General features: G+C 38.9%; 1 protein-coding gene across 4 annotated transcripts; it reads left to right on the forward strand.

The window, feature by feature from the left end:
• The first annotated feature begins 27 nt into the window (after nt 1-27).
• LOC107692485 (protein c-ets-1-B) lies at nt 28-27,946 on the forward strand. Of its 4 annotated transcripts, none has more exons than XM_016491558.1 (8): nt 28-557; nt 12,623-12,742; nt 13,402-13,602; nt 15,277-15,354; nt 16,865-17,110; nt 19,438-19,698; nt 24,543-24,661; nt 25,790-27,946. In XM_016491558.1, exons 1-8 carry the CDS (start codon nt 500-502, stop codon nt 26,003-26,005), a joined length of 1,299 nt encoding a protein of 432 aa, XP_016347044.1. In that variant the 5' UTR covers nt 28-499; the 3' UTR covers nt 26,006-27,946. The 4 variants fall into 4 exon arrangements, with proteins under 4 accessions (XP_016347044.1, XP_016347045.1, XP_016347043.1 ...); XM_016491559.1 differs by lacking the exon at nt 28-557 and adding an exon at nt 1,844-2,319 and having other exon boundaries at nt 15,280-15,354; XM_016491557.1 differs by lacking the exon at nt 28-557 and adding an exon at nt 1,846-2,319.

The following is a 27,946-nucleotide window of genomic DNA, read 5'->3' on the forward strand; positions in this document are numbered from 1 at the left end:
CCAATGGATTTCCGCTATAAAAAAAGAAGAAAAAAAAAGAGAGAGAATACATAGTTTATCGTCCATTTTACTGTAGCTGAACTGTTAGCACTGAGCTCACAGCTGGTTTGGTGGACGTTTTGAAATGACGTGCAGCTTCAACGCGTCCAGAGCTCTGGCGTCGCGTGCGTCGCGTCCACGGAGAGACAGCAGAGCGGAGTGTAATTGAATTGAATCAGCGTGTAACACCGCCCCTTTACGCGGATCAGCTTCTTCCGTGCCGCACACAGAACCGCCCTGGATCGGGGCAACTAACAGAGGGAGGCAATGAAAGAGTGATTGAGATAGAACGGAGAAAGAGAGAGGGAGGGAAAGAGACGCTTCCATACTTCAGAGATCGGATCTTGTTAAGGGAAAACCGGTGTAATTTCTAAGAAACTCCAGGCACACAGACGGACTTTGGAGGACACATTTGGGACTAAAAACATCTAAACTGACTTTGTGCATTGAATGCGTGACAATGACGGCAGCTGTCGATATTAAGCCGTTAACTATAATAAAATCTGAAAAAGTAGACGGTAAGTGTTCTAATCGTTTTCTCATCCTTATTGTTTTGCGTATTCGTCACTTGTCAGTCAGTTATGAGTAACTTTTTTGCATATACCGAGATAATGTCTATGCATTGCAATCGAGATCATGTAACATACAGTCATGATTTGATGTCAGGCAGAAATTTTCCGAAACTCGTTGCAACATCAAATGTTTTTGATCAGCGAGTGATAGACAGGTATAACAGCCTGCACGCGGCGCTCCAGATGTGCCAGCCGTTGATTCAAATGGTAGCCTATACAAAAAGTCTTTATTATGTAGCCTAATATATTAATTATAGCCTAATGGTTTTTACACAGCTAAGTGAGCACACGTAGTTTACTCCTAGCCTAATTTCAGCCAAGTTAGTAAATATGTTTGATATGTGGTCACAATTGTAACCAGTGAGGAAAACTGCTTAGCTGTTCAATAAGACCCAACAGAACGTTGCATACAATAGACTAAGATAATGTTGTATTATCAGGCAGTTGTGGGAAAAGGATATCAATTAATACTCTAATACATATATTTTACTTTTTATTGCATTTGTTTCCCCCCTATTTTCTTCCATTTTTATTATGTTAATCACCCAGATACATATTGAGATTGAATCTTTTTTTTTTTTTTTGTCCCAATGGCCACAGATATGACCACAGACACGTTTGCATGTATTCTGATCATGAGACAGCAATAATACATTATAGGAATCGGATTTGTTAAACAGTGTGTGTATTATGACATCTTTTACATGCTTTCTTTTATGGAGCTTTCAGATTGGAATTAAACAGCTCTGGTCATGTGACTACGTCCACCAGTCATGTAAAAATGTTCTTATGAAATGTAGTCAGTCCTCAGTTTCATTTATTGATTACAACTCTGTAAACTCTCCGGCAGGATTAAATGGGTTACATACTGTGATGTTGCATTAGTATATTCCGACCATATTGTTGTCTTTTCAATCATTTGAACAGCTATACTGATGTTATGTGCAAAACTGGACTCTTTTATTGCTACAGTGCAAGAATGAGAGCAATGTAATAATTTAGCAAATACTGTACATGAAGAGTCTGACACCAGACTGATGTTGACTGCCACACATGGCCTCTCATGACATGACACACTTTACCGCTTTACCTAGTCGTGTTTCATTTCATGCATGACCAGCAGACTTGCATTTTAACTACAAGAGTGATTATTTTCGTGTCAAGCTGACTTTCAGAACATTGCGTCATCTAATGTGCTCGTGCATTTAGTGTAAGTTAATTATTTGGTCATTGGCTGAGCCCTGGGCTTTCTTTCCTTTTATGCAGATATTATGGGCCTCCTTGTTACTGCGTGATTAAAGTTTCATCTTTCTTTCTTTCTTTCTTTGTGTTTTGATGTGAGTGTGCTTGTGCAATCTCACGCATGCATGCCATGGCAGGGAATTTCCCTTTTGGCTAAAGAGTGGTCAGTGTCAACTGAATGAAGTTTGTCATGATGCTGCTTCACTGTCCATTCATACCACATCCATTAACCTCCACCGCTGACCCAGCCCGTCTCAGGAGAGGCCGCATGCCTGACCAGGGCGAAGGGAGGGAGAGCGGGAGGAAAGATGCCATGCTGGTTAAGCAGTCAGCAGTCTCACACTCCCCCTCTGTACTCCCGAGGACTGGAATAAAGTGACGAGCAAGCAAGTGGGATGTTAGCACATGCCTCGGCCCGGTGGACTCTTTAAGAATATGACCCTCTTCTTTGGCTCGGAAGGGCAGGGTGAGTTCAGTGGCCGCTAGTTTCCCTACGATAAAATGCTGACTGGCTTCGACCACAACTGGTGGTTTAACACGCAGAATTCTGACTCCCAACCTCTCAAACACACACACACACACACACACACACACACCACCAGCTGTTCATACATCATGGAAAAAGGCATTCACCTTTGCAAGCATGTCAGGACAAAAGCTAAAACATAATGACTCCAGCGTGATGTGCAAGATGTGATATGAATCATTACCACGCTTGCATATTCTCGCATGCAGAAGGGCCTGCTCTCTTTTCACAAACAGTCGCAGAGTTTACATTTACAAATGCACTGGCACATGACCACTCGCAGACACTCTCCAACATACATGCACAAGCTTTCTCCTCACATGGAAAAACAGTTGTGCGCTGTTAAAAAAAAGTGCTGATACTTGCAGTGGAGGTTGCCAAAATATCGTGCTATCTTGAAAAACAATTTCTCAAGACGAGCTCCCTTGAGTTCAGTCAATCGTGAATGTTCAGGCCAGGGTGAATGGAGTGCACTGGCAAAGACTGTACAATCCACGTAAGACCTGTTTACTGCTGGTCTGCTACTTTAGTCTTCTGGAAGAATGGATATGTGCACCATTTGGGTCCCATGTTCAGTGCAAAGTGCTTGTAGGAGTGTAAAGCTCTGGCAGACTGGCACAAATTATAGTTTCTAGCATGCATGCGTCGTTAATGCGGAGAGGCCGTAGAGATTAAGCACCTGATCCCAGTTTGTATTGGGTCTTAAATCAAGACAAGCGAGCTGTGTCTTGAAGACAACGACTAGTGCAAAAACAAGCCGCCTTCCCCGCCCCCAATTTGCTTTTTGACTCTGTTTATACAAAAGTGATGAATGGTTGAATTCAATCAAGAATCACACAAAAGTTGTTTAGAGTTCAGTCAAGATTATCTGATTTACCCCGGATACATGTAGTGCATGAAGAGACAATGGGACCTACACAAGAACAGGACAACCTCGATAAACACACTTGCATTCATTAATGGAATTGCTAAAATAAGATTGTGTATGGAGTTAGCACAAAACAATTTCCAAGAACACACAGATCCGTGGAAAAGCTTGACCGCACGACCTGCTAAGGAGCCCACGTCATTCACAAGTTTGAATGTTAGAACGGCCTTATGGTCAAAGATAAACCCATGTAACATCTGCTACCAAAATGGCTAATGCTGCTCCTACCCAGCCAGTTTTGCTGTGCCAGAAGTCTTCAGCATCTTCTGAGAGCATTGCTTTGAAAGGGGCGTAGTCAAAATGCTTGACAACGGGGTCACTCCTTTCATCTTTGCCCAAAGACTACTTAGCACAGTGAAATGAGTCAGCAACAACATGAGAGACAGCCAGGGGTCACCTCCCACTCATTTCGGCCTAGAGAAATAACCCTTGATGAGGATATCTGGTCTTCACTTTCTCCTTCTTTCTCACTCTGTGTCCGTCTCAGGGTTCAGTGAATGACAGGAATGTCTGAGGATTGGGTGGGCTGCCCATTGCCCACGTTTATCTGATTAAGACACTGCACTCTCTCTCATCCCGATCCCCTGCTAGGCCCCGCTTGTACACCCGTGCTTTAGATACCACACACTGAGCACTAGTGCAGAAGTATACAAGTGTGAAGAGATGATAATTCAAGCAGGAAGTCATCTTCAAGGGTGTATCTGAAAATGGCCTGGATTCCCGAGTTACATAACAGATAGGTTTCTGTAATGTCAGACTCTTCACGCTTTCACCAGGCCTAAGCATGCCTTGCTTACCTGACAGCTGTGCAATCACGGATCTGGGTAATCAAGGCTAGTCTGATGTGGGTCTCTGATCGCAACTTTTATAATTTTTTGAACAATCGTTAATGCGGAGAGGCCGTAGAGATTAAGCACCTGATCCCAGTTTGTATTGGGTCTTAAATCAAGACAAGCGAGCTGTGTCTTGAAGACAACGACTAGTGCAAAAACAGGCCGCCTTCCCCTGCCCCCAATTTGTTTTTTGACTCTGTTTATACAAAAGTGATGAATGGTTGAATTCAATCAAGAATCACACAAAAGTTGTTTAGAGTTCAGTCAAGATTATCTGATTTACCCCGGATACATGTAGTGCATGAAGAGACAATGGGACCTACACAAGAACAGGACAACCTCGATAAACACACTTGCATTCATTAATGGAATTGCTAAAATAAGATTGTGTATGGAGTTAGCACAAAACAATTTCCAAGAACACACAGATCCGTGGAAAAGCTTGACCGCACGACCTGCTAAGGAGCCCACATGTCATTCACAAGTTTGAATGTTAGAACGGCCTTATGGTCAAAGATAAACCCATGTAACATCTGCTACCAAAATGGCTAATGCTGCTCCTACCCAGCCAGTTTTGCTGTGCCAGAAGTCTTCAGCATCTTCTGAGAGCATTGCTTTGAAAGGGGCGTAGTCAAAATGCTTGACAACGGGGTCACTCCTTTCATCTTTGCCCAAAGACTACTTAGCACAGTGAAATGAGTCAGCAACAACATGAGAGACAGCCAGGGGTCACCTCCCACTCATTTCGGCCTAGAGAAATAACCCTTGATGAGGATATCTGGTCTTCACTTTCTCCTTCTTTCTCACTCTGTGTCCGTCTCAGGGTTCAGTGAGTGACAGGAATGTCTGAGGATTGGGTGGGCTGCCCATTGCCCACGTTTATCTGATTAAGACACTGCACTCTCTCTCATCCCGATCCCCTGCTAGGCCCCGCTTGTACACCCGTGCTTTAGATACCACACACTGAGCACTAGTGCAGAAGTATACAAGTGTGAAGAGATGATAATTCAAGCAGGAAGTCATCTTCAAGGGTGTATCTGAAAATGGCCTGGATTCCCGAGTTACATAACAGATAGGTTTCTGTAATGTCAGACTCTTCACGCTTTCACCAGGCCTAAGCATGCCTTGCTTACCTGACAACTGTACAAATATGAACCCTGGCAATCAAAGTTAGTCTGATGTGGGTCTCTGAGGTTTTATAGTTTTCTGAACAGTGTACGAGTCACTTAAAAAATAATTTACAAATGTGAGCGTTTATAAGTGACTGGATTCATATTTGACACTCAAAATTGATTCACCAGACTCAGGCCTTGAGGCTACGATGAAACCCAGTTAGATCAGAGTGTCTTGCCTACTGTTGTGAATGACTCCACCTTCACAAAATGTGCACTGGCTACATGACTCCCCTGTCAAAAATTCTTTCTGGTGAACACACGTTTTTATTGTTCCCTTTAAAGTGTAGTCATCAAAGGGTGAAGGGAGGTCCTAGCCTTTATTCCTTCAAGTTATTGGCACAAGCTAATGGCACAAACAAACGTTTTCCGAATCGTTACATGCGTCAGAATGACTGAACCATACGTCAGCGCCGTTTTCGCTGTAGCATACTTGTGAAAGCCGTTCTGACCCACTTCACTGTGTTGCAGTTTGAAGTCTTCCCAATAGTTATCTCTGGCCCTGCTTCTCTGAACTTCAAAAGACCAAAACAAAAGCAAAAGACACAGCATGTCCCAGAGCAGGGAAGAAATGACAACCATGGTGTATTTTTCCCAGCATTTTACAGCACCCATTTTCTCCCCTGTGTTCCATGTCTGTCTTTTTTTTTCCCTGCGTTTGTCTTTCTACCGTCTGCGGGCCACATGGGCTCTCGCCTTGTCTCCCTGGCCCCTGATGTGGCGTCTTCCTAGTGCTGTCTTCTCATCCCTGCCGCGTGCTACAGGCTAATTACTGAGTCACAGCCCCTGCCGTGCTGACTCCAGCACCCACCCCTCCTCCCATAAGACATTAGCCCTACCCAGTCCCTCCGAGGCTCTCTGGTGGGCTCTAGACCGCCTCCTGGGTGGTGGGAGGCCCTTGAGGTGAGTAAGCCAGCCGAACCGGTGCCTGTCTTTCTATGCCACTCTTGTTTTTCCACTGTGGCTGTTTTGCAGATGTCTACCGAGTACAACAGAGAGACACGGAGAGGGTGGCGTCAGATCTGCTTTTGAGATCAGAGCTGCATCCCGACTGGTTCTGGCTACGTGTCTCACAACTCAGGGAGGTAGAGGAAGACCTGTTCCCAGATTCCATTCTCCCATCGGTGTATGCGCTTTCACCAAGTCACCTGTTTTAGGGCTCAGTAGTCGGAGCTGGTTTTGTAATTATACTACTTTTGTCTCACCTCTTTGAACACAGTTCCTACCTTAGAGGCACATTGACGGAACGCTCCTGGCTACCACTCCAGTTACATGTGACATCTTAAGCTTTCTCTGAGGTCCAGGTGTTTGGCTGTAGCTAGCTTTACCGTCTCTCTCGGTTTGTGAGTGCCACTTGATGTACAGCTGAATAGAAGGCACATGATCCTTGGCAGTCACAAGAGCCGACACAGCTGGGACTCTTTCTCGTTCAACCTTCTCCCCGCTATCTACATATTTCTGACAGAGAGGCTCTGCTCGGGCGATTTAGGGACGAGAGCAGTTAAAGGCTTTCTGTGTAGGTGTCTGGATTAGATCCAAGAGGTGGACGTAATGAGGGCTAGTCTTTGACATTGTTCACTTACACCAGTTGAGCATGGTGGGATTTGACAACTCGCCCCTTTCTCATAAAACCATGGTTAGTCTTACTTTTTTTTTTAGCTTGTGTTAGTGTTCAAATGGAACGTGTTTAAAACATTTTAAACTATTCCTTACACAGTTGAGAACTGCAGAGACTTATTTTGGCATGCCTCTCTGCTTCTGCTTTCTGACACATTTGATGTTGACATTTGTCACCATAGAGGATTTTACTGAAATGATGTATCACTTTAGTCACTTTGATGATGCGTTAGCACACCGTTATGCTCTGCGGTACAATGTGGATTTCAGAACAGTTGCATCTTCTCTTCCAGCCATCCATTCATCTATTTTGGGCTCGTGAACTCTTTTCATTGCTACATCTGTGGTACTTTTCTCTGCGTACAGTTAATTGTGTAATTGGTCCATTTAGAACTGAACTCAAAGGCACGCTGGTTTTTAGGTCACAAATACAGAACAAACTCACACAAAAATCCCATCCACATTAGCGATTGTAAAACAAGGCAGGAATGTGTGGCACGATACATAAAAACAATGCGGTCTGTGGGGAATTCATTTACAGAGAATGCATCTGTTGGCCATCGGCTGGTTCCACAATAGCAGAAACCATTGGCCATTAGCTTGCTAATTGCATGCAGAACTTTCCTTCCTTCATTTCCCTGATACTGAAAGCTGCTTGCTCATAAACTTAGCTCAGGCATGACCGACTACTCATGTATAAATTCGCTTTGATCAGAAATGCTTTTGGACGTATTTATATCCAGTGCTGGAAACATGTCTTTTTTTCCCCCTCTTGAAGTGCTGCAATTTCAGGTACACTAAGAGAAGGTTATTGGAGGTTTCTAGGAAGAATGTCGCTGAAAGAGTAAACTGTTTGTCAAGATCATCATTTGTTTGTTCAGAAACCTAAACAGTATGATTCACTGATCCAAGTGCACTCGTGGTCTTTTAGAGGTGTTCACTCCTGCAATGCAGTTATGCTCTCACAATTTGCATGCTGCAAACCGCCTCCGCTTTACTTTGCAGTATGCATAGTAGCATCACTATACGTATCTCTGTAATGCATAGCATGACAATTGTGGGCTTGAGTGCAGACAAAAAAGCAATTGATCAGACCTAGGTTGTGGTAGTACAAACATTTCAGATCTAGGTACAATAGTGCTGCCATTTCAACTCTACCAGATTGAACAATTAAATGCACAACTGTATGAGCAAGAACTTGCCAAAGAATGCCCAATTTTATAGTCGTCCTGTCAGTAATTGTGATTTGAATTCTTAGTGTGACACACTGATGGCGATGTGTGTGAGACCATCTAGTGAACCCGGAGCACCCACTGGCTGGGTCTCTAAGAATAGCCGCAGTGTTCCAGGGCAGGAAAGCCCCCGATGCGTGACCCGGGAAGGGTGGACGGACTCTGCGCTGCCTTTGGGAGCTCAATCGTGGGCCGCTGCTATTCCTGTCTCGGCCCGGCCCGGTCTGCATGCTTTCAGATGGAAATCTAAACAGTGGGCAGAACAAGCACTTCTCTCACTGGATCCCCCACCCTTGACCGTGCCTTGTTCAGCGTGGACCTGCTGCGTGAATGGCCCTCCTTCATGCGGGCCAGGTTTAACAGTCTCGCTGTCACATACTCTGAGAAAGATAGGGCAAGAGATAAAGAACTGAAGGTGTTTTATGGGCCACCCTGACACCCTGCTGCGACCCACAACTTTTTGCGGGTTTGAGGATTTTTTGTTGTTGTCATTTGTACTGAGCTCCATATCCTCAAATAACTTTATTTTCAGACTGGAATTTGATGCCATATGCAACTCCGAATTGAAACAGAAAGAAAGTGAAAAAGGGAAATGCATGTGGGGTAAGATATGCTAATTTGACATACAGACACAAATGCACCAAGCACAAAAAAGCATTCAGAAGCTCAAATACCATCCACTCAGACTACTGAGGGACTCAAATGAGCTATTTGGCTTTTATTACACACCCACTCGCTGTCTCTCACGCATTTAAGACAGACCCCTCACACACATAAATGCAGACACACAGTTCTTTGAAGTGTGTCTAATCTTAGAAAGGTCCATTAACACTATCATCAATGTGTTATCTGTAAGGCTGTAGATCGGCCCTGGCTAGATGTGTGCATGTCATTAAATCACTGAACATACTATGGAAAACACTGAATGGACTGGATGGGTGGAGACCTGTGGTCATGCCAGCAGTGATGTCATCCCTTCGGGGACTCCATTCATGTTGTCTTGGATGCTCTCACATTACAGATAAGTGAATCATCCGACCCCTCCCCACCACACCCGACTCCATGAGACCACCAGGGCCTCATGACCATAATCACAATTTCACAGCCCCCTGACTAATGCAGAGAGCTCAGACACTCATACACACCACCCAATACACACCTGCACTGTTCCTGTACGATATGAAGGTTTTCCATGTGGGACTGTATGGCTGAGACCCAAGATCTTTTGGGCCTTATGCGGTTCAGTAGACAGAATTATCAAGGATTCATATCTACGGCTATTAGCGATGTATAGTTACTCTCTATGGGAATTAATACAATGTTCATTTCATTCATTGAACTTCACATGCTGAGCTAATGATTCATTTGCGTCACAGAATAACATAATGTTGGAACGTCTAGCCTATGTGATCAACTGTGCGAAGCTGATTTGAAGTTTAACCACCGTTTAAAGCTACACTTTAAAAAAAAAAAAAAAAAGGTTGCTAAAAAAGTTTCTAAATTTCAGGGAACATTATGAGAGTGTAACTCTTGAAATTAATACTTAAAGCCTTTATGTATAGTGCATTATAAAAGTAGTTTTAATGCATTAATCATGCCTTGTAATGCACCTTATAATGCATTGTACAGTCTCATGAATAATTGTAACCACAGTTAATACATTATAGCACTTATCAGTTCATTGTTACGCTATGCATTTTAAATTCGGTTATAATTATTTACGACAAGATATAATGTATTACAACGCACATTATGAATAATTATAATGCATTATACCCTTTAATAACCCTTGATAATGCATTACACATAAAAGCTTTAAGTAAACATATTGTGATGAACATTAAACTAAATATTTGTCTTCAACAAAGAAGACACAGAGGTTAAAATGAATCGGTGAATCGTTTATTTGATCAAATTAATTGTATATTTGATCAGTGAATCATTTATTTATAAGAACCATGAGAATGGACCGATTCTCTTAAATGAATTGGATTCCAGTGGAATATTAGAGTAGGCAGAGCGTGTTTGATTAAGTTTGTTATACTATTTGATGACTGTGATTGGCCAATGATAATGTTAACGTTTGCATTCACAGAATGCATCTTCCAGCTCTTTCGGTAGTAACAGCATACAGATTAAATCAGTTGATGTAAAGTTTTTCTTTGAAAACGGCACACTATCCTTTCGCTTCAGGTGTCTTTGCAGATATGTGGTTTTCTCCAAGTGAGCATGCAACATAATGCAAGTGAACCGTACAGATACGTTAGACATTAACAGAAAGATAAACTCAGTGTGTGTTTTTCCTGATTTGATTTTCAGAGCATCCTCTGAACCCTGAATGCACAGATTGAGCTGTTATTTGGATTTTAATTTTATCTAAATATGCAAGCATTTCAAATCACCAGGTTGCTAATTTTCTTGTTCAGAAAGCACTTTGCATTTGTCACTAATGCAAAAACCTCACTGCAATTTGTGTGTTATATTTTGTTCAAACAAATATGCTTTCTTTATGAAGAAAAACAAGGAACATTTGTACTTTACCAGGGTCTTCCGGAGTCTTTCTTGCCAGTTCTGGCCTTGTATCACATAATGTGAAAATGGGCCTCTTCTGCATTGAATGAAGCCGCTGACGTCCAGCTGGTAGAATGGCCTCTCTAATGCGCAATTAAACACTGTAAATGGAGCCTGCAGCAGCTCGCTCTAATCGAATCACACGAGAGCACTGCATTGTTCTTCTCCATTTAGACGCTCCGCATAATGCATCACCGCAAGTCCTTCCCTGTTTGAGTCAAGCGGGGTTGCAGATCGGGAGAAGGAGGTTAGGAGGGACAGCTGTTGTGCATTCCTGGCTGGGTTATGTCGTGATGTGGATCGACAACAGCGAGCGTGAACCCATACGACGCCCAGGGCTGGCAGTTTCAAAACCGCACAGAGATGCCAGAACATCTGGGTGTCAGTAGAAAAGCAGTCACAGACGGCGAAAAAAAGTCTGGAGTCTGGACTGTGCATTTAACTCCCGGACAAATTTATTGTGCTTGAGTCACAGGCGGGCGTTTTTTGACGGCCAACCAGTAATAGAATAACCACCCCTCACCTTGATCGCATTACTGTCCCTTCCGCAAATTCTTCACTCGGCTTTGTGACATTCTTCAAACCCTCAGGTTTATTATTATTTTTTTCCTAGCCCCTCTTTTCTCTCGAACCGCCACCCTGGCAGTCCTAATTGGATCAGTGGAAGTCATCGGGCACTGTTTAAATCATCAAAGCCCTCTCTGTGTCCTGCCGGGTGCCCACGAGCAGAGAGGGCGAGCTTTCCAACACTGAGCTGCCTGTTTGACGCCCCGCAGCCTGCTGTGACATCATCACCCCTCTGCCACGACCTCTGACCCCTAACTATTGACCCCTGCCAACAGAGGCCCATCTGTCTGTGGCTGGAGGCGGAAATGGGACAGCTTGCTGGGCGGAAGGGATTGTGGGAAGGTGGTCATCGGTGTAGAATCTGACCTGTGACACACACTCAATGTGTTTGCACACTGTCCTTGGCTCTGAGCAGCAGTCTAGGAGGTCAGGTTGGAGGTGGTCGATGTGTGTAGGCCTAACTACGTTTAAGTGTGTGACGCTGATGCTGCTGGTTTTCTCGCTGTATATGATGATGTAGTTCTTCACACTGATTGACTTGCTTTTGGTCAGGAGAGTAGTTTTGTGGAAATTAAACTCTGAAATCTGGAATTTTATGTAATGTTTGTGAATGTAGTATATATTTATTTGTTGTTGTTGGATTTTGAGTTGGAATGTAGATTTTTTTTTTTTTTTTTTTAAGTTTATTTTGTGAAATGTAATATCTGTTTTAATTAATTTGGCTTGATTTATTTAATTTTACTAATTTAATTTGAAGTATTTTACTTATTTTTATTTTATGTTATTTTTATAAAATGTATATTTTGTGAAGTAATGCAGTGTGCTTTCTTTGATTTAGCTTGACTTTATTTTACTTTAAGTAAAAACAAGTAAAATAATTAAATTAGGTACAATTGTCATATTTTTATTTATTTTCATTTGATGTGACTTGATTTTATTATTTTATTTTGTAAAATATTGTATATCTTATAACAATGGAGTATGCTTTATTTTTTTCCCTTTATTTTGTTACTTGTTTTATTTTACTTCAAGTAAATAAAATAAGAATAAAAATATATATAATTTATTATAATTGATTTAGTGTTACTTTATTTTAGTGAAATGTAGTATAATTTATTATTATTAATTATTAATTTATTATTATTTTGAAATGATTCTGTTTTACTTATTTTTTTAATTATTTTACATATTTGTTCTGTTTGTTTGTTTGTCTGTCCCTAATTGAGTTGTTTTTGCCCGTCAGATAGTTTTTGTGAAATATAGTATATCTGCAGTTAATCTCAGATTATGTGATGACATATTTGTCTGTGTTTGGTCCAACAGATCTGGAGTGTGCGGATGTTCCGTTATTGACTCCAGGAAGTAAAGAAATGATGTCACAGGCTCTTTTGGCCACATTCAGCGGCTTCACCAGGGAGCAACAGCGGCTCTCCATCCCAAAAGGTCCAACTCTAAAGCACTTCCATCTCTCTAACAACTCTCTAGAGTAAATCCTATATCCATATTTCTGTAGCTCTCTCTCTCTCTTTAAGGGAAAGTTCCTGGCTCAGTATTCTGTAGCACTAGGCTGCTTTTGAAATGACCACAATCAGATTGCCTAAAAAGAGATCTTGCTAGATAGGCACATGGCACTCTGAAGCAGCAGAGGTTATGAATTATGCTTCCCAAACTATGTCAGACCGCAGGATGGCTTTACTTGCTGTGTCTGGGGAGGCTGAAGTCTGTGTCGGGTCTGCGTCTGTCTGGAAATGGCAGTTGTGGAGCATGTGCACAGCCGAAAGAGATAGAGAGAGAGAGTTGGTGTCTAGGTCTGTAGGCTAAAATTACAGCTGTTTCAGTTCCTCTCATCATGGCATCACATTTGTAACGAAATCAGCTGATAATTTCACATGAGCCACTGGACCTGCGACTAAAGTATTGCATGCATCAGCACTACAACTACACAATATTAGTGTCTTGATAGTTTATGGGCATAGCATGCTTGCGTAAACATTTTTGTAGTTGATCATGAAACAGAAACATACTGTTTCTTTCTTTAATATGATGCAATCTGTACAATATATGTAATAAATTAATTGCATCTGTCCCTTTCTCTTCTCTAGACCCCCGTCAGTGGACAGAGGCCCATGTTAGAGAATGGTTGACCTGGACAGTAAATGAGTTCAGTCTGAAGAATGTGGACTTTCATAAATTCAGCATGGACGGGGCCAATCTCTGCGCACTGGGCAAAGAGCGATTCCTGGATCTGGCACCAGACTTCGTGGGCGACATCCTCTGGGAGCATTTAGAGATGCTGCAGAAAGGTAGACATCCTCACAGCCTCATGAAAGACACCGATCATCAACCACTGTTATTGTACTATCATTGAGATACAGTTATATATATATATTTTTTTGTTTTCATTTTAATTTATTAGAGAATTTTATTTTTTGTAATTTTGTTGTGTTTTTGTTATTATTTTTTATTTTTTATTATTATTATTTTGTGAATATATCTGTATTTTTAAGTTTTAGGGTTAGTTTTAGTTATTTAAACGGGTCATATGATGCTATTTTAAAGATCATTATTTTGTGTATTTGATGTAACAGAATATGTTGACATGTTTTAATGTTCAAAAAACACATTATTTTTCAAATACTGTACATTATTGTAGGTCCTCTATGCCCCGCCTCTCTCAAACGCTTAGTTTTCTACAAAGTCCCTCCTTCCGACAAGCGCAGTCTGCTCTGATTGGCCAGCTGACCTAGTATATTGTGATTGGCCGAACACCGCAAGCACTCGTCGGAAATGTAACGCCCCTTAACATAATCGCGAGCTTCATCTTTCAAAATAAATGTAAAGACAGTAAATAATGTCATTAGTTTTACCATCAGTTAAAGCCCGAAAGGGGAACAGACACAGTAATGATGCAGTACACAAGCCGCGGTTAAGACAGCTGACTCTACTGTGATGTGAAAGAATATCTCTGGTTTTGAGACTTTAGTCTTTGCAACTTCAGGGATCTTATCTATGCACAATCAGCTTGTAACACTCCAAAGAGAAAGGAAAACTTGAAATCGCATCATATGACCCCTTTAAGTACTTAAACAAAAAATGAGAAATGTTGCGTTGACAGCTAGCTAAAATAATTTTTTTTTAAATATTTTATTTCAGTTCATATTTATTTTACTTCAATTTTTTAAATGTTTTAGTTAATGGTAAAAACCCTGTCTTCAGTAAAATATTATATATTTTTTAATGACAGTAATCTGAATATTAATAAATATTATATTCATATTTATTCAATTATTTTAATGTATTATTTTGATTAATTATCTGAATAATTGCAGTATTAATATATTTTAATTCATTTATTTTAATTTGATTTAGTTAGTTATGCCCACTACAGTTCATTAATCTAAATTAAAAACTTGACACATTTGAATCTTGACAGTCATAGGTGTCAGTATATGTTTATTAAAATGTGATTATAAATAGAAAATCACAAAATGCGCTATTATTATTATTATTATTATTATTATTATTTATTATTATTATTATTATTATTATTTGTCCGAATGAGCAGCTGCTTTGCGATAAATACTTTAACTTAGAAACCTCACACATTAATATAGAATTTGACAGATGTATTGTAGTCACAGGTGCGAGTATGAATACAGATCATCCCATTAGAATTTCGAGCTGTAATGTTATTTATAAAGTGACTTTTACAAACGAGTAAGATACAGTACAGTAAATCATCTTTAGCAGATTTTATCATCTAGATTTTATAGCGTGTGCTGTGATTTTGTCATGTTAAATGCTGGAAGCATGTATGAGGTTTCACATTTTGAAAGCCTGTAAAGTAAATTCCACTCAGACATGCATATCAAAGCAGTTTCTGAAGCACTACCTCGCACAATCTAATCTGCTACATAACAAGCTGAGCTTTGAAAGTGTGCATGGGTTCAGTGATGTGTGTCATTTTCTTCACACAGAAGACCTGAAGCATTTCCCTGTCAACGGTCTGACCTCCAGTTTCCAGGAATCCCGCTACCCCTCCGACTACTTCTTCAGTGAGTATCTGTCCTTTCTTTCAGTGCACGTCATCACTACACGTTCAGCACTTCAGTCATGACTCTACTCGATGTTGTCTGTAAGTGAAGGCAGTTAAAGAAATCCTTAACACCTGTCTTAAAGGAAAAGTTAATTCATCAAATCTCTGTATTAACTTACACTTATGTCATTCAATTCTCACTTTATTAATACAAAGAGAGTTGTTGCTGTCAAGCTTAGTACTAGAAAAGCACCATGAAAGTTGTTTGAGTTCATTCAAAGTGATACATGTCTTTGAAATGTATTGCAGTGATATTAAAACTGATTATTTTCTTGTTATTAACAATCATGTCGCTGATGTTAATTATTTTGCCTAAATAGCTCAAAAAAATAAAAATCAGTTGTTTTCAATGCTACAAGTGAATTTAAGCATCACAACATTATAGTATACAGTATGAAAAATGGATATTTATTTTATTTTTGTTAAGTACTAGTATCAATATGAATTTTAAGTAAGAATTAGATGATTGCAGAAGTACTCCAAATGTAAATCATGAAATAAACACAATTCAAAATCTAATATTGACCGATACAATAAACAATCTCAAATTTTAGCCGATATTGTGTACCGATATTGTAACTGATACATCACGCATCACTAAATTTAAGTCATTATTCACTGATAATCTTTTCCTCCACTGCAGATCTCAAATTAAACATGGTGACTGTAGTGTAGATTAGTGCAGATTAATTAATCAAAGCCTTAATTAATTACTAATGACCAAACATAATCACATCATTTTGTAGTGCAGACCAGTTTTTTTTCAGTATCACTGATATACTATTATAGTTTGTGTTGATTTTCTATATATTTTCTATATATTATAGTTTTTTTTATTTTTATGTCTTTATAGTTTTTATTAAGTTTTATTTTTAGTTATTTAGTGCTTCAAATAAAAAATAAAATAAAATGTTGTTTTGGCATTTAGCTGAAATAAAAATGTTTTTTTTTTATTTCAGATAATATTTATTTAATTACAAGTAAAGCCCCGTTCACACCAAGAACGATAACTATAAAGATAACGAAATTAGCATCCACACCAGCGAACGATATCATCTGTAAACGCACGCTCCTCTGCTGCTTTAAATTCTCAAACTCGTTATAGCAGGATGGATTCTGATTGGCTGTCAACGGTTTTTTATCGTTCATCAGCTGTCAAAAATCGTTCTGAAAGTGATTCCAACGATATCGTTTCTCTGTGCCTTTGTCGTTATAGTTGTGGTGTGGATTCTGCTATTCTATAATATTGAAAACGATTTTAAGAGCTATATCTTTATCGTTATCTTTATAGTCATCGTCCTTGGTGTGAACGGGGCTTAATGCATTTTTTTATTTTTTTTTATTTTTAGATAATTATAATAATAGCCCTGGTGCCGACAGTCTTTGGTCACGATGTCATTTTATGGAAAAGGTCTATGCAAATACTATTCTTTTTCAAATTGTCTTCTCTTTGTCGTTCTTTCCTCCAGACTATGGCATTGAACATCCTCAGTGTGTCCCTCCGTCAGAATACTCCGAGCCGAGCTTCATCACCGAGTCCTACCAGACCCTCCACCCAATCAGCTCAGAAGACCTGCTGTCGCTCAAATACGAGAGCGAGTATCCCAACGTTATACTGCGAGACACGCCTCTCAATCCACTGCAGGGAAACTACTTCTCAGTCAAACAAGAAGTTGTGTCACCCGACAACATGTGTGTGGGTCGCATTAGCAGAGGTGAGTATGGGCCAAAGGTCACGTGTTTCGATGCAAATGAAACCGCGTTCATGCGAGGTCTAGATTAATACGGCATAAACGTTCGGGAGGCGAAAGCTAATTCCTCTCGTCTTAGATGCGTGTTTACCATCTCCCATCGAGGCTTAAATTGATCCCCATCGCCCCCACAGTGATCAGCAGTGTGTGGTCTCCAAAACGCCGCTCTCATCTCGCATTACTGCAGTTATGAACACATTGCCAGGGAATGAAGTAGACCGTTGGGTTTGTTTGTGGTTCTATCTTACACCATCTCGAGATGCTCTCAACTGCGGTGGGGAAAAAGGAGAGAAAAACAAAGCTGTTTGCTTCAAAGTGAGAGATGTTTGAAGCCACAGAGCGCTGGTAGCTGTCTTTTGTGTGAAGGCATCTGCGTGAGGTTACGTTACTGGGGTACGAGGTGTTTTTGTGAACCTTAGGTTCTCGTAAGGAGCGAGAGGTGTAAAGCGTGAAAAGAGCGTTCCGGTTTCTCATGAAGTAACTTTACCTCACGTACGTCTGGTTTCACTCCCGCTCGTCGAATAAAAACAGCCCGCCTGTCTAACCATTGTGCAGCTGAACAAATGATCGCAATTTGGATTGGACGTTGAGATTTGTTAAAGTCGCTTGTATATTTTTGAACAACTCAGAGATTTGGGTTTTCGCCCTCTAGGTACGCACTGTGGAGTAAATCCCAGCTTCGGCAGCGGCGCTGTGTTTCTCCTGCATGGGAAAGTATTTGTGGTGCCACCAAACTCGCATGTGGCGTCAATTTTTCAATTGAGGATTTCAGGATCAGTCCCAGCTCTGTATTATCTTTCATTCTGTAATTGGCATTCGATCGAGACCAGGCCTTTTATCTCCAGCTTGGCCAAAAATAGAGAAGCAGTTTGTTTTGATTTTCGTCCAATTAGAGAAAACCCAAATATTTCCACATGGAAATCGTGTAAGAGAAACACCGTGTGGTGTGGACTGCTTGTGAACTTCTCTGGCTGGTGTAGCTGCCAAACTTTGCACCTTCTGTAACCAAAGACATTGGGTTCATGGGTAGAAATAAAGGCCAGGGGCCTCATTATAAAAGACACGTACAATCTGATTTGTGACCCTGGAGCACAAAAGCAGTCTTAAGTCGCTGGGGTATATTTGTAGCAATAGCCAACAATACATTGTATGGGTCAAAATTATTGATTTTTCTTTAATGCCAAAAATCATTAGGATATTAAGTAAAGATCATGTTCCATGAAGATATTTTGTAAATTTCCTACTGTAAATATATTACAACTTAATTTTTTATTAGTAATATGCATTGCTAAGAACTTCATTTGGACAACTTTAAAGGTGATTTTTTTCAATAGTTTGATTATTTGTTGCACCCTCAGATTCCAGATTTTCAAATAGTTGTATCTCGGCCAAATATTGTCCTATTATCCTAACAAACCATACATCAATGGAAAGCTTATTTATTCAGCTTTCAGATGGTGTGTAAATCTCAATTTCTAAAAATTGACCCTTATGACTGGTTTTGTGCTCCAGGGTCACATTTGATCCTAAATTCCATGAAGTTTATGCTATGTAACAAGTGAGGAACAAATCAGGATTTATAAAGTAAAAATGTACGTGAAAATGTTCTTATGTGTACACCAACTCAAAAGTAAGTGTGCAAACATTTTGCATTCTTATATACTTATATGCATTCATAAATTAAAATAATCCAGCATTGTTTATTACGATATAAAGATAATATGTATTAATATTATTATATTGCAAACAGGCAACTGCTTTGTAATAAATATGTCACTTACATTAATTCAATAATTATACACTTCCTGAAAATATATATATATATTTTTTTTTTTTTACATTTCAGAAATTGTTGTACATTCATATTTAGGAACAGTTCAGTGTTTATATTATTATATTTTACATTTTAATTTAGTTGTGTTTTTGTCTCTATATGGATTTTATTATTTTTTTTTTTCAGGTTTAGTTCTTTTATTACATCAACTTACATCTATTTTATTTCATTTAGCATTTTTAATTTTGATTTAGTTTTAGTTAACTATAATGGAACATTTTTTGCATGTCTTTATAAATGAGGATGCTGATCTTTAAAGGAAAAGCCTGTTGGTTTTAAAAGTCACCATACTACTGTTATACGCTTTTATTTTTTATTTTTATTTAGATATTTAGAAGAATGTCCATGCTCCTCTTTTCCATACAACATGCATTCGATCAAAACACTGTCTGTTTGAATATGTGGAATGACAATTGACTGTGGATGATGTTTAATAACAGTGAAATCTTCATCGCAGGTAAGCTGGGAGGTCAAGATTCGTTTGAGAGCATTGACAGTTTCGAGAGCTGCGACAGACTGACACAGTCCTGGAGTAGTCAGTCGTCATTCAACAGCCTACAGAGAGTTCCCTCCTACGACAGCTTCGACTCGGAGGACTATCCCACCGCACTGCATGGACACAAACCAAAGGGTACCTTCAAAGACTACGTACGAGAGCGCTCGGAACTCAGCAAGGACAAACCGGTCATCCCGGCGGCTGCACTCGCTGGCTACACAGGTCAGCATTAACCTGCATTCAATCATTCACCGCTCGTGTACACAACCTACTAATGCAATAAACCCAAATGAGTCAGAATTCAAATAAGCACAAGACAGAAAGCCAGCGCCTTGAGACATAGCCTAGTTTCACAGTCAGACACAAGATCAGCAACAATAACTTTACGGACGTTAGTACTTTTATACTATTAAAAAAGATGTTGAGCATGGTACAATGTTATTATGTTGCATGGTAATACAATGTTTTTTGAACATGTACCATGGTACTGGCATGGTATTCTTTGAAGTATGACTGAAAAAATACCTTGATACTTTTTTTTTGGATACCATATTATTACCATGGTGTTCTTGGAAGTACCGTGAAATTCCATGTAAATATGATATCAAATACCATATCTTCTATTATTTATGATATCACATACTATATCATATAAAAAAAGCCTTATTCTATATATCAGAAATCATATGATATTGTATATCACACATATAACACAACATATCATATACTGTATATATCATATCAACAACCATGTGATGTTATTATAGCACATATCATGAATCATATTATACGTCATATTAAATACCATATCATGCAAAAAGCATCAAAAAGGCATGTCATGCTATTCCATATATGATATCATAAATCACATACCATATCATATTCTGTACACCATAGCAATAAAAAACATGTTATTCAATTTATGATATAATAGATTATATTATATATCATATTGCATACTACAGCATATACTGTACACCATATCATATTAAAAACCATGTTAATATATATATACCATACCATATCATATCAAAAAGCAAATGATATGTTATTCCTTACATCATAAATCATATTTATGTGTCATATTGCATACCATATGATATATTCCATATATCAAAAAGCATATGATGTTACTTCATATATCAAATAACATCATATCATATGATGTTTTTCCATATATATGATATCATATGCCATATCATAAACCTACTGTGACAAATGAAATATCTATGATGATGATGAAAAAAAAAAAGGAATCGGCAAGCATTTGGATTCACACGTTTGTGCATGAGTCCTGCTAATGGAGACGTCTCGTCTCATTGGTGAAGACGAGTCGTGCACCAGTTTTGAATGCATTGGTGCCCTTGGTAACCGCAGAGCCACATTTGTTACACGACTGTAAGAAAGTCATGGCAGTGTTTTTGTGAGCGGCTCGTGCACCAGCAAACACGCCACACCCCGGCCTCTTCACATCAAAACACACGTTCCCTCCCTCCCCGTCTCGTTCTCGCCACTTCTATCACTGCCTCCTGCTCTCCGTTTCTTTCTCTGCTGTTTTCATCTTGTACTCCTTATCTGCGGCCCACATCTCAACCCATTTCCCAGGTCGTCTTGGCAACAGAGGGTGCAGCACAAAGTGATAGCAGCCCTGTGCACTTAAGCTGAGAGCTCCTTTATCGGCCCATCTCCGAGGGCCTTTTTTAACCTTGTGCCATACGTCTCAAACCTACCTGCTCATATATCTGAAAACGCAACAGAAAAACACTTCCCTACACCGGCCGCACTCACTATGTGTATTTCTATTTTGGGAAGCTAAGGTTTCTTTGAACATATAAAGCACCGTTTTGCCTGTACCTGAGTTGGATGTCATCTGGAATTCTCCACACTAGATCCGAGCCCAAAAATCGAGACGTAATAGTCATATTTCCCGTAAGAGATGGTAAAATGCCTTTGTTTTTGTATATGTGCACATGCATGAGGAATACTGCAGAACATATTTCTATAATGGACAGAACTACCTGTTTTTACGAGTGTCACCGCAGTGTCAACACAACAACCGTCAGAGTTCAGAGCTGAGGTAGATAAAGCCAGCAAGTGACAAAAAAGATCTATTTGCTCGCAGAGCTCTGAGGTTTCGTGTTTGTCATCATTAATCACATACGCACGTACGAATCCATCAGATCTGTGAGGAGAGCAGCACAACCACAGCACCTCAACACACTTTCTTCAGCGATGGCTGATTTGGAACTTTACAGGGCGGCTTCCTTATAAAGACGCACGCACACATTAAAGGGACAGTTCACCCAGAAAAATAAAACTCGTACTCTTAGACCACAAAAGGACGTTTAGAAGAATGTCCATGCTGTTTTGTTTTTTGTTTTTAGTGTAAGTGAATAGTGACTGGGTGGTCAAGACAAAAAAGCACCAGAAAAGTGGCATAAAAATAGTTAATATGACAGTGTATGTCAGTCCAATTCTTCTGAAACCTTATGATAACTTTGTCTGATTACCAATTACATTTGGCATTACTGACAACTACTTTGTTAGCACTTTACAGTAGTACTGTATTAACTAACAATGAGCAATATTTACAATATTTCTACCATTTATTAATCTTTGTTAATGTTAGTTAATACAAATACAACTGTCCGTTGTTAGTTCAGGTCCATTTAATAACAACCTTTACATTTTAATAATGTATTAGATGTCAAAATTAACATGAACTAAGATTAATCAAGTATTTTTCATTGTTAGTTCATGTTAACTAATGTTAATAAATGTTACATTTACTTTTATGTATTTTGGATATTGGTCACCATTTACTTTCATTGTGTGGAAAAAGTGCAGCGTGAACATTCTGCTAAACATCTTCTTTTGTGTTTCATGGAAAAAAAAAATCATACAGATCTGGAATGACATGAGGGCGAGTATTAATTCGAATTCACACAAACATATTGATTTTAGGGTGAACTATCCTTTTAAGCTCAATGTTAGCAATCCAAGTTTTCAGAAATCCTCACCTTGTAATCATGCACTCACTTCAAGCAAAGTGGCCTTAATGTACTTTTAAAACTTTGCTGAAAGTCGGCGGTGGATTTGTCTGTCAGTCTGAGGGTTTGGTTCAGGCGTTCCCGGCCTGTTTGAGTGTAATGAGGGTGTGTTACAGTAGCCGAGCTTATGGAATGTGTTTTAATGCATTTACCTACATAAACAGATTACTACATTGATTGAGTGATTTTAGTGATTCATATGTTTAGATGGAGACAAGGAGAGGCAGACAGACAGAGAGAGAGAGAGTTAGAATGAACTGTTGAATTGTTGATGAGATAATCTGTTTCAGAATTGCATTAGTGTTTTATTGCATTATCGGCAAGGATATTTTTAGCTGGATGTAACACGCAGTGGGGAATTCACTAAGAATGAATTGTGCCTGCTGTTATCGCCATGTATTTTGCATGTGCGTTGCTTTCCCGTCCAGTGCACCAAAGGAATAATGCAGATTAGGTAACTGAATAAATGTAGCATACAGTCTATGCTTCAAGTAATTATGTGACATAATGTTACATAATGTGTCTACTGAATAATGCGCTAATCTAAAATAAGCCCTGAAAGCATAGAAATTAGGGTAGCACCAATATAAAAATTCTGCCCGATTTGCACTCATTTTATTTTGTATTATTTTATTTTATTATTTTATTTTATTTTATTTTATTTTATCCTGATGACCGAAAAATGAAAGTGATTAAAATTCTATACTACTGTTTAAATAAATGAAAAATAAAATAATTTTAAATACTTAAAGCATACTTTAAATACTCAAATACATATTTAAAATATATTTTATTTTATTGCTGATAATCAGACATTAATAAGATTCAATTTCTACATACTACTTTGTTTAAATAAATTAATAATAAAATCTTGAATTTAGGCATCACAACATTAAAATATACAGAATTATTATTTATTTATTTTTTTCAATTTGATTTGATTGATTTATATAAATTTTGCTTTGAAATGATCTAAATGTAAAAATAGAGGAAATGAGCATGCACAATTAATTATCCAATATTGATAGCCCACTGATAAATGAAAAAATCTTTAGTATTGCCAATTGATAATCAATATGGTACCTATATATTGTGCATCCCTAGAGTAGCAGGACTTCTGCAGGGAACTGAGAGTCTCTCTTCTCTTCGCTCTTGTTTTGCAGCAGGTGTGATATGAAATGACGGTTCATTTTAATGCACACAAACCACAAGATGAAGAAAAAGCAAAGCTTATCTAGACGGGTGCACGAGCTGCTCTGCTGCTGCCTACACGCTGTGAAGCCCTTGCAGGATAGATCTCGCGCTGTAGGTCAACACGACCGCATAAACCCTTCGCGCTAGTCCTTAAATCGCTTCTCACAATCAAATGCATTAAGATGCATGTTTGCAATATTTCAAATGTCTCCTTAAATATGTCACCGTGCAGAAAGGCTAAAGTCTTTAAAGTTGACCCCGGCACGGTTAGGGGCGAATACGATGTTGGAGCCTGTGAGTAAAGCCTCTCGGTTTGCAGATGTCCGCCAAGGGCTTCTCTCTCTCACACCCACACAGCCGTTCACACACATGTCGACAACACACACATGTGTGCTTTCAGATACACCCGGGCGACATGCAGACATATACATCATGGCCTGCGTGATCAAACACATTTATCCGCCAGATATTTAGCCTTGGGGCAAAATCCAAATGATGTCAGTGCTTTGGAATTCACATAAAGAGTCCAAAGCTCAAGTAGGACATGCAGTCTGAGCAGTAGCCAGTCAATACTCCATTGTGTCTCAGCCATCTCTGTTTTCATGCAGAGTGACATAAAGCTAATGGCATGTGAAACTCAGTTTGGACCGGGATACAAATGCTAACTTAATGCACTATTACAGTAGGAAATCTAGAACTGAAAAATCTAGAATGGTAATAACATGCTACTTTGATATGTGATTCATGTATGTGGTATTGAGATTTCGTTGTGAACATCCTCCGTGGGACTGTATTAAGTGGTGGTGTTGTGTCTCTGTTCAGGCAGCGGACCCATCCAACTCTGGCAGTTTCTGTTGGAGCTCTTGACAGACAAATCCTGCCAGTCCTTCATCAGCTGGACTGGAGACGGCTGGGAGTTCAAGCTTTCTGACCCTGATGAGGTGAGCGATTATACAGTAAACATACTGCCGGTGTAGTTGGGGAGGGTTAGACTCCAAAAAAGGGGGGGGGGAAAGTACTCAAATAAAAAAAAATAAAAAAAAAATAAAAATAATAATAATAATAATAAAATACAAAATAAAATATATTTTTTAATTAAATTAAATTAAATTAAAAATTAAATAATATAATAATTAAAATAAAATAAAAAATAAAATAAAATAAAAATAAATAAAAACACACAAACACAACAACAACAACAAAACTCTTTATCTGAGAGAAATTGTATTTATTTATTTATTTATTTATTTTGTTAACTGAAACCATTACAAATAGTTGCTTAAAATAAAACATTAACTTGAATAAAATAGAAACATAAATAAATAAACTTGTTTTATTTATATAAATTATTAAATAAATGATTAAATAAACTGAGCCAACATTTCTCATTTTCACTTAGTTTACTTTATGCGCTAATATAACTAAAACTGAAATAAAAAAGAAATAAAAACTATATAGACATTGTTTTAATTGTATAAAATGACAAAAACATTTCTAAAAAAACTTACATTCAAATAAATACTGAAAATATAAAAATGTAATTAAATTTAAAATATTAATACAAACGATAATATTTCAATGATACTGTAATAACACTGGCACTATAGTAATAACTGAATATATCTTTGAAAAACATGGACTTACTAAAATATCATGGCACAATTTGGAAATCATGTGGTATAACAGATTGACCAATATGTTTTTTTACATTTATATTTAATATTTATTTTTATTTTTTACAATTGATACCATGACAATAACAGACAATAAAATTTTTTTTAATGCCCATATTACCAATATTTATTAAAAAGTATATTTAAAACAATCATTAGAAAAAAAAAAAAAGAGTTATATGTATTGTATATGAGTTACATGTATATGTATACTAGTTGGGTAAATGCAAATGTTAAATAATGAGTGTGTAGCTGGCTGCTGTTCTTCACACATCAACCACACGGTGCCATTTATCAGCTGAAAACCAGCGATCGGTCTTTCTCTAGTAGCATCTGATACAATCGCTATACATTGTGTGTGTTCATGATCCCGACCTGTGTCTCTCTGACTTCTAGGTGGCACGCAGATGGGGCAAGAGGAAAAACAAGCCCAAGATGAACTACGAGAAGTTGAGTCGCGGTTTGCGCTACTACTACGACAAAAACATCATCCACAAGACGTCCGGCAAGCGCTACGTCTACCGCTTTGTGTGTGACTTGAAAAGCCTGCTGGGATACACTCCCGAAGAGCTGCACACCATGCTAGACGTGAAGCCCGACACGGATGAGTAAACTTCGGACTTTGGAAATAATAAAAAAAAAAAGTCCCTCACAGACCCTGGAAAGAAAACGGGGCGTCCATTTTTGGGTCCAATCACATTCCATCTTAACACTTAGTCGTGGTCCAGCCTTGTTTCGAGCTCACACGGGACAAAAAAAAGAGGAAGCGTCAAAACGTTCACCAAAGTTTAGAATCCGTAGACTTTGCGCGTCTGTATTGTTTATAGCTCTGCAGGAAGCGAAAACTCGAAGTCCAGGTCGACCCAGTAGCACAAACACTGGGAAGGAACAGAGGACAATGAGACGGACATGTCTTGGACTGAACGCTCCAGTTATTAAACACGTTGCCAAAATTAGAGACAAGAGGAATATCGCAGAAATATTAACGATTGAGTTTCTGTCTCCTCGCATACCCAACCACGAGGAAGAGTTCTCAGCCGGACCAAAATAACAAAAAGTGTTTTATTTTTTTGATAGTTTCTATATGTGTCAGTATTAATTTGTCGTATTGCGATGCTGTCCGGACAGAGATTGCGCCGTTTTGTACGTTTTCATATGAAGGTTTATTGAAGTCAAACTGTGCTTAGATAGTCTCTCCGCTTCTTTCAAGATCACGGTTGGTTACGGCTTGCTCTTACCTCAATGTCCATAGCTGAAAACGCAGTTTTTGATCACCAGATCAAAATAGATACCAGAGTCTCGCCCTTTTCAGTTGAAAGAGACGTAACTCAGTCAAACTGAGAGTGTGAGTGAGAGACGCAAATGAAAGCGGCCGTTGGCTTCTCAACGGTGACACGCTTGTGGTGAAAACGAGGTGTCGTTTTATCACTTGTATTAAGACAAAAGACATCAGACGCTTCTTGTCTCGGTTTGTTTGTACGTGAATGGTTTTTCATAAAGTTTTGCCTTAATATAGCACACCGTCTTTATGAACATGCTGTGTTTTCTCAAGGTTGACTGAAACTGAAATGTCACTCAACCGGGCCTCAAACGGTTTAGACTGAACCAAAAGCCATAAAGCGAGGCCTTTTAACTTTGAGAAAGACGTGGCCAAGTTAGCCATGTTGAAAAAAGTGCACGCTTCAGCATGCATCTGGATTGGCAAAGAACGTGAGATGGATATCGCAGCAGAAACCAAGGATCTGTTGGGCTGCGTTCAAGTTCGAGATGGTTTGCGAAAGTATTACTGTTAATGGTTAATGTAAGGTTAAGATAGGAGGAAGACCAGATCATGCTGAGACTTAGGCAGCTTTAAAGATGATGGCGTGTGCTACGACTGGCCAACAAACGTCACAAGATCCAACATGGGAGTAAGTTTCACAATGGCTCAGATAAATGCAGTATTTTGCATTGAATGAGTAGACTGAATGGAGGTCAGATTCAATTTGTGTGTTCTTCAGCCCAGCGTTTCACTGTGTGGGAAGGGTCTCGTACACAAGACCTTGTGGGAAAAGCCAAAGTAAAGAACGTTCTTCTAAGAAAACAAACCGTATTGTTTACAGTGGCAGAACGCTACCCATCCTGATTGGTGTAGCTTCGGAATTGTCTATTTTTACAGATAACATTTCATAAAACGGCTAGATTTAACAATAAACTGGGAACACATTCATGAGAGCTCAGAATATGTCTTTAATTCAGAGATGAGCTGGTTTCAGTCGCAACCGTCCTGCCGTGAACAACAACAACAGACGTGCTACATCACCCAGTTTATAGTGTTAAAAAAACCGAAACCACAACCCGAAAGCCAACGGCATGTTACATGACTTTTATTTTGTATTTTTATTTGACAAGGTCCAAATCATGATGCAGTCTTTGTCCTGATTGTAAAAGTGATGCATTTTGTGTGAAAATTAACTTTTGACAGATACATGCATGTTCATATTGACGAGTGTTGTTTTTATTTCCCCACAATTTTGCCTTATTTTGTATGTTTTATATTTCTGTATTTGTTTT

The sequence above is a fragment of the Sinocyclocheilus anshuiensis genome, unplaced genomic scaffold (genome assembly GCF_001515605.1).
Source record: "Sinocyclocheilus anshuiensis isolate Anshui unplaced genomic scaffold, SAMN03320099.WGS_v1.1 scaffold1082, whole genome shotgun sequence".
In the NCBI taxonomy this organism is placed as follows: Eukaryota; Metazoa; Chordata; class Actinopteri; order Cypriniformes; family Cyprinidae; genus Sinocyclocheilus; species Sinocyclocheilus anshuiensis.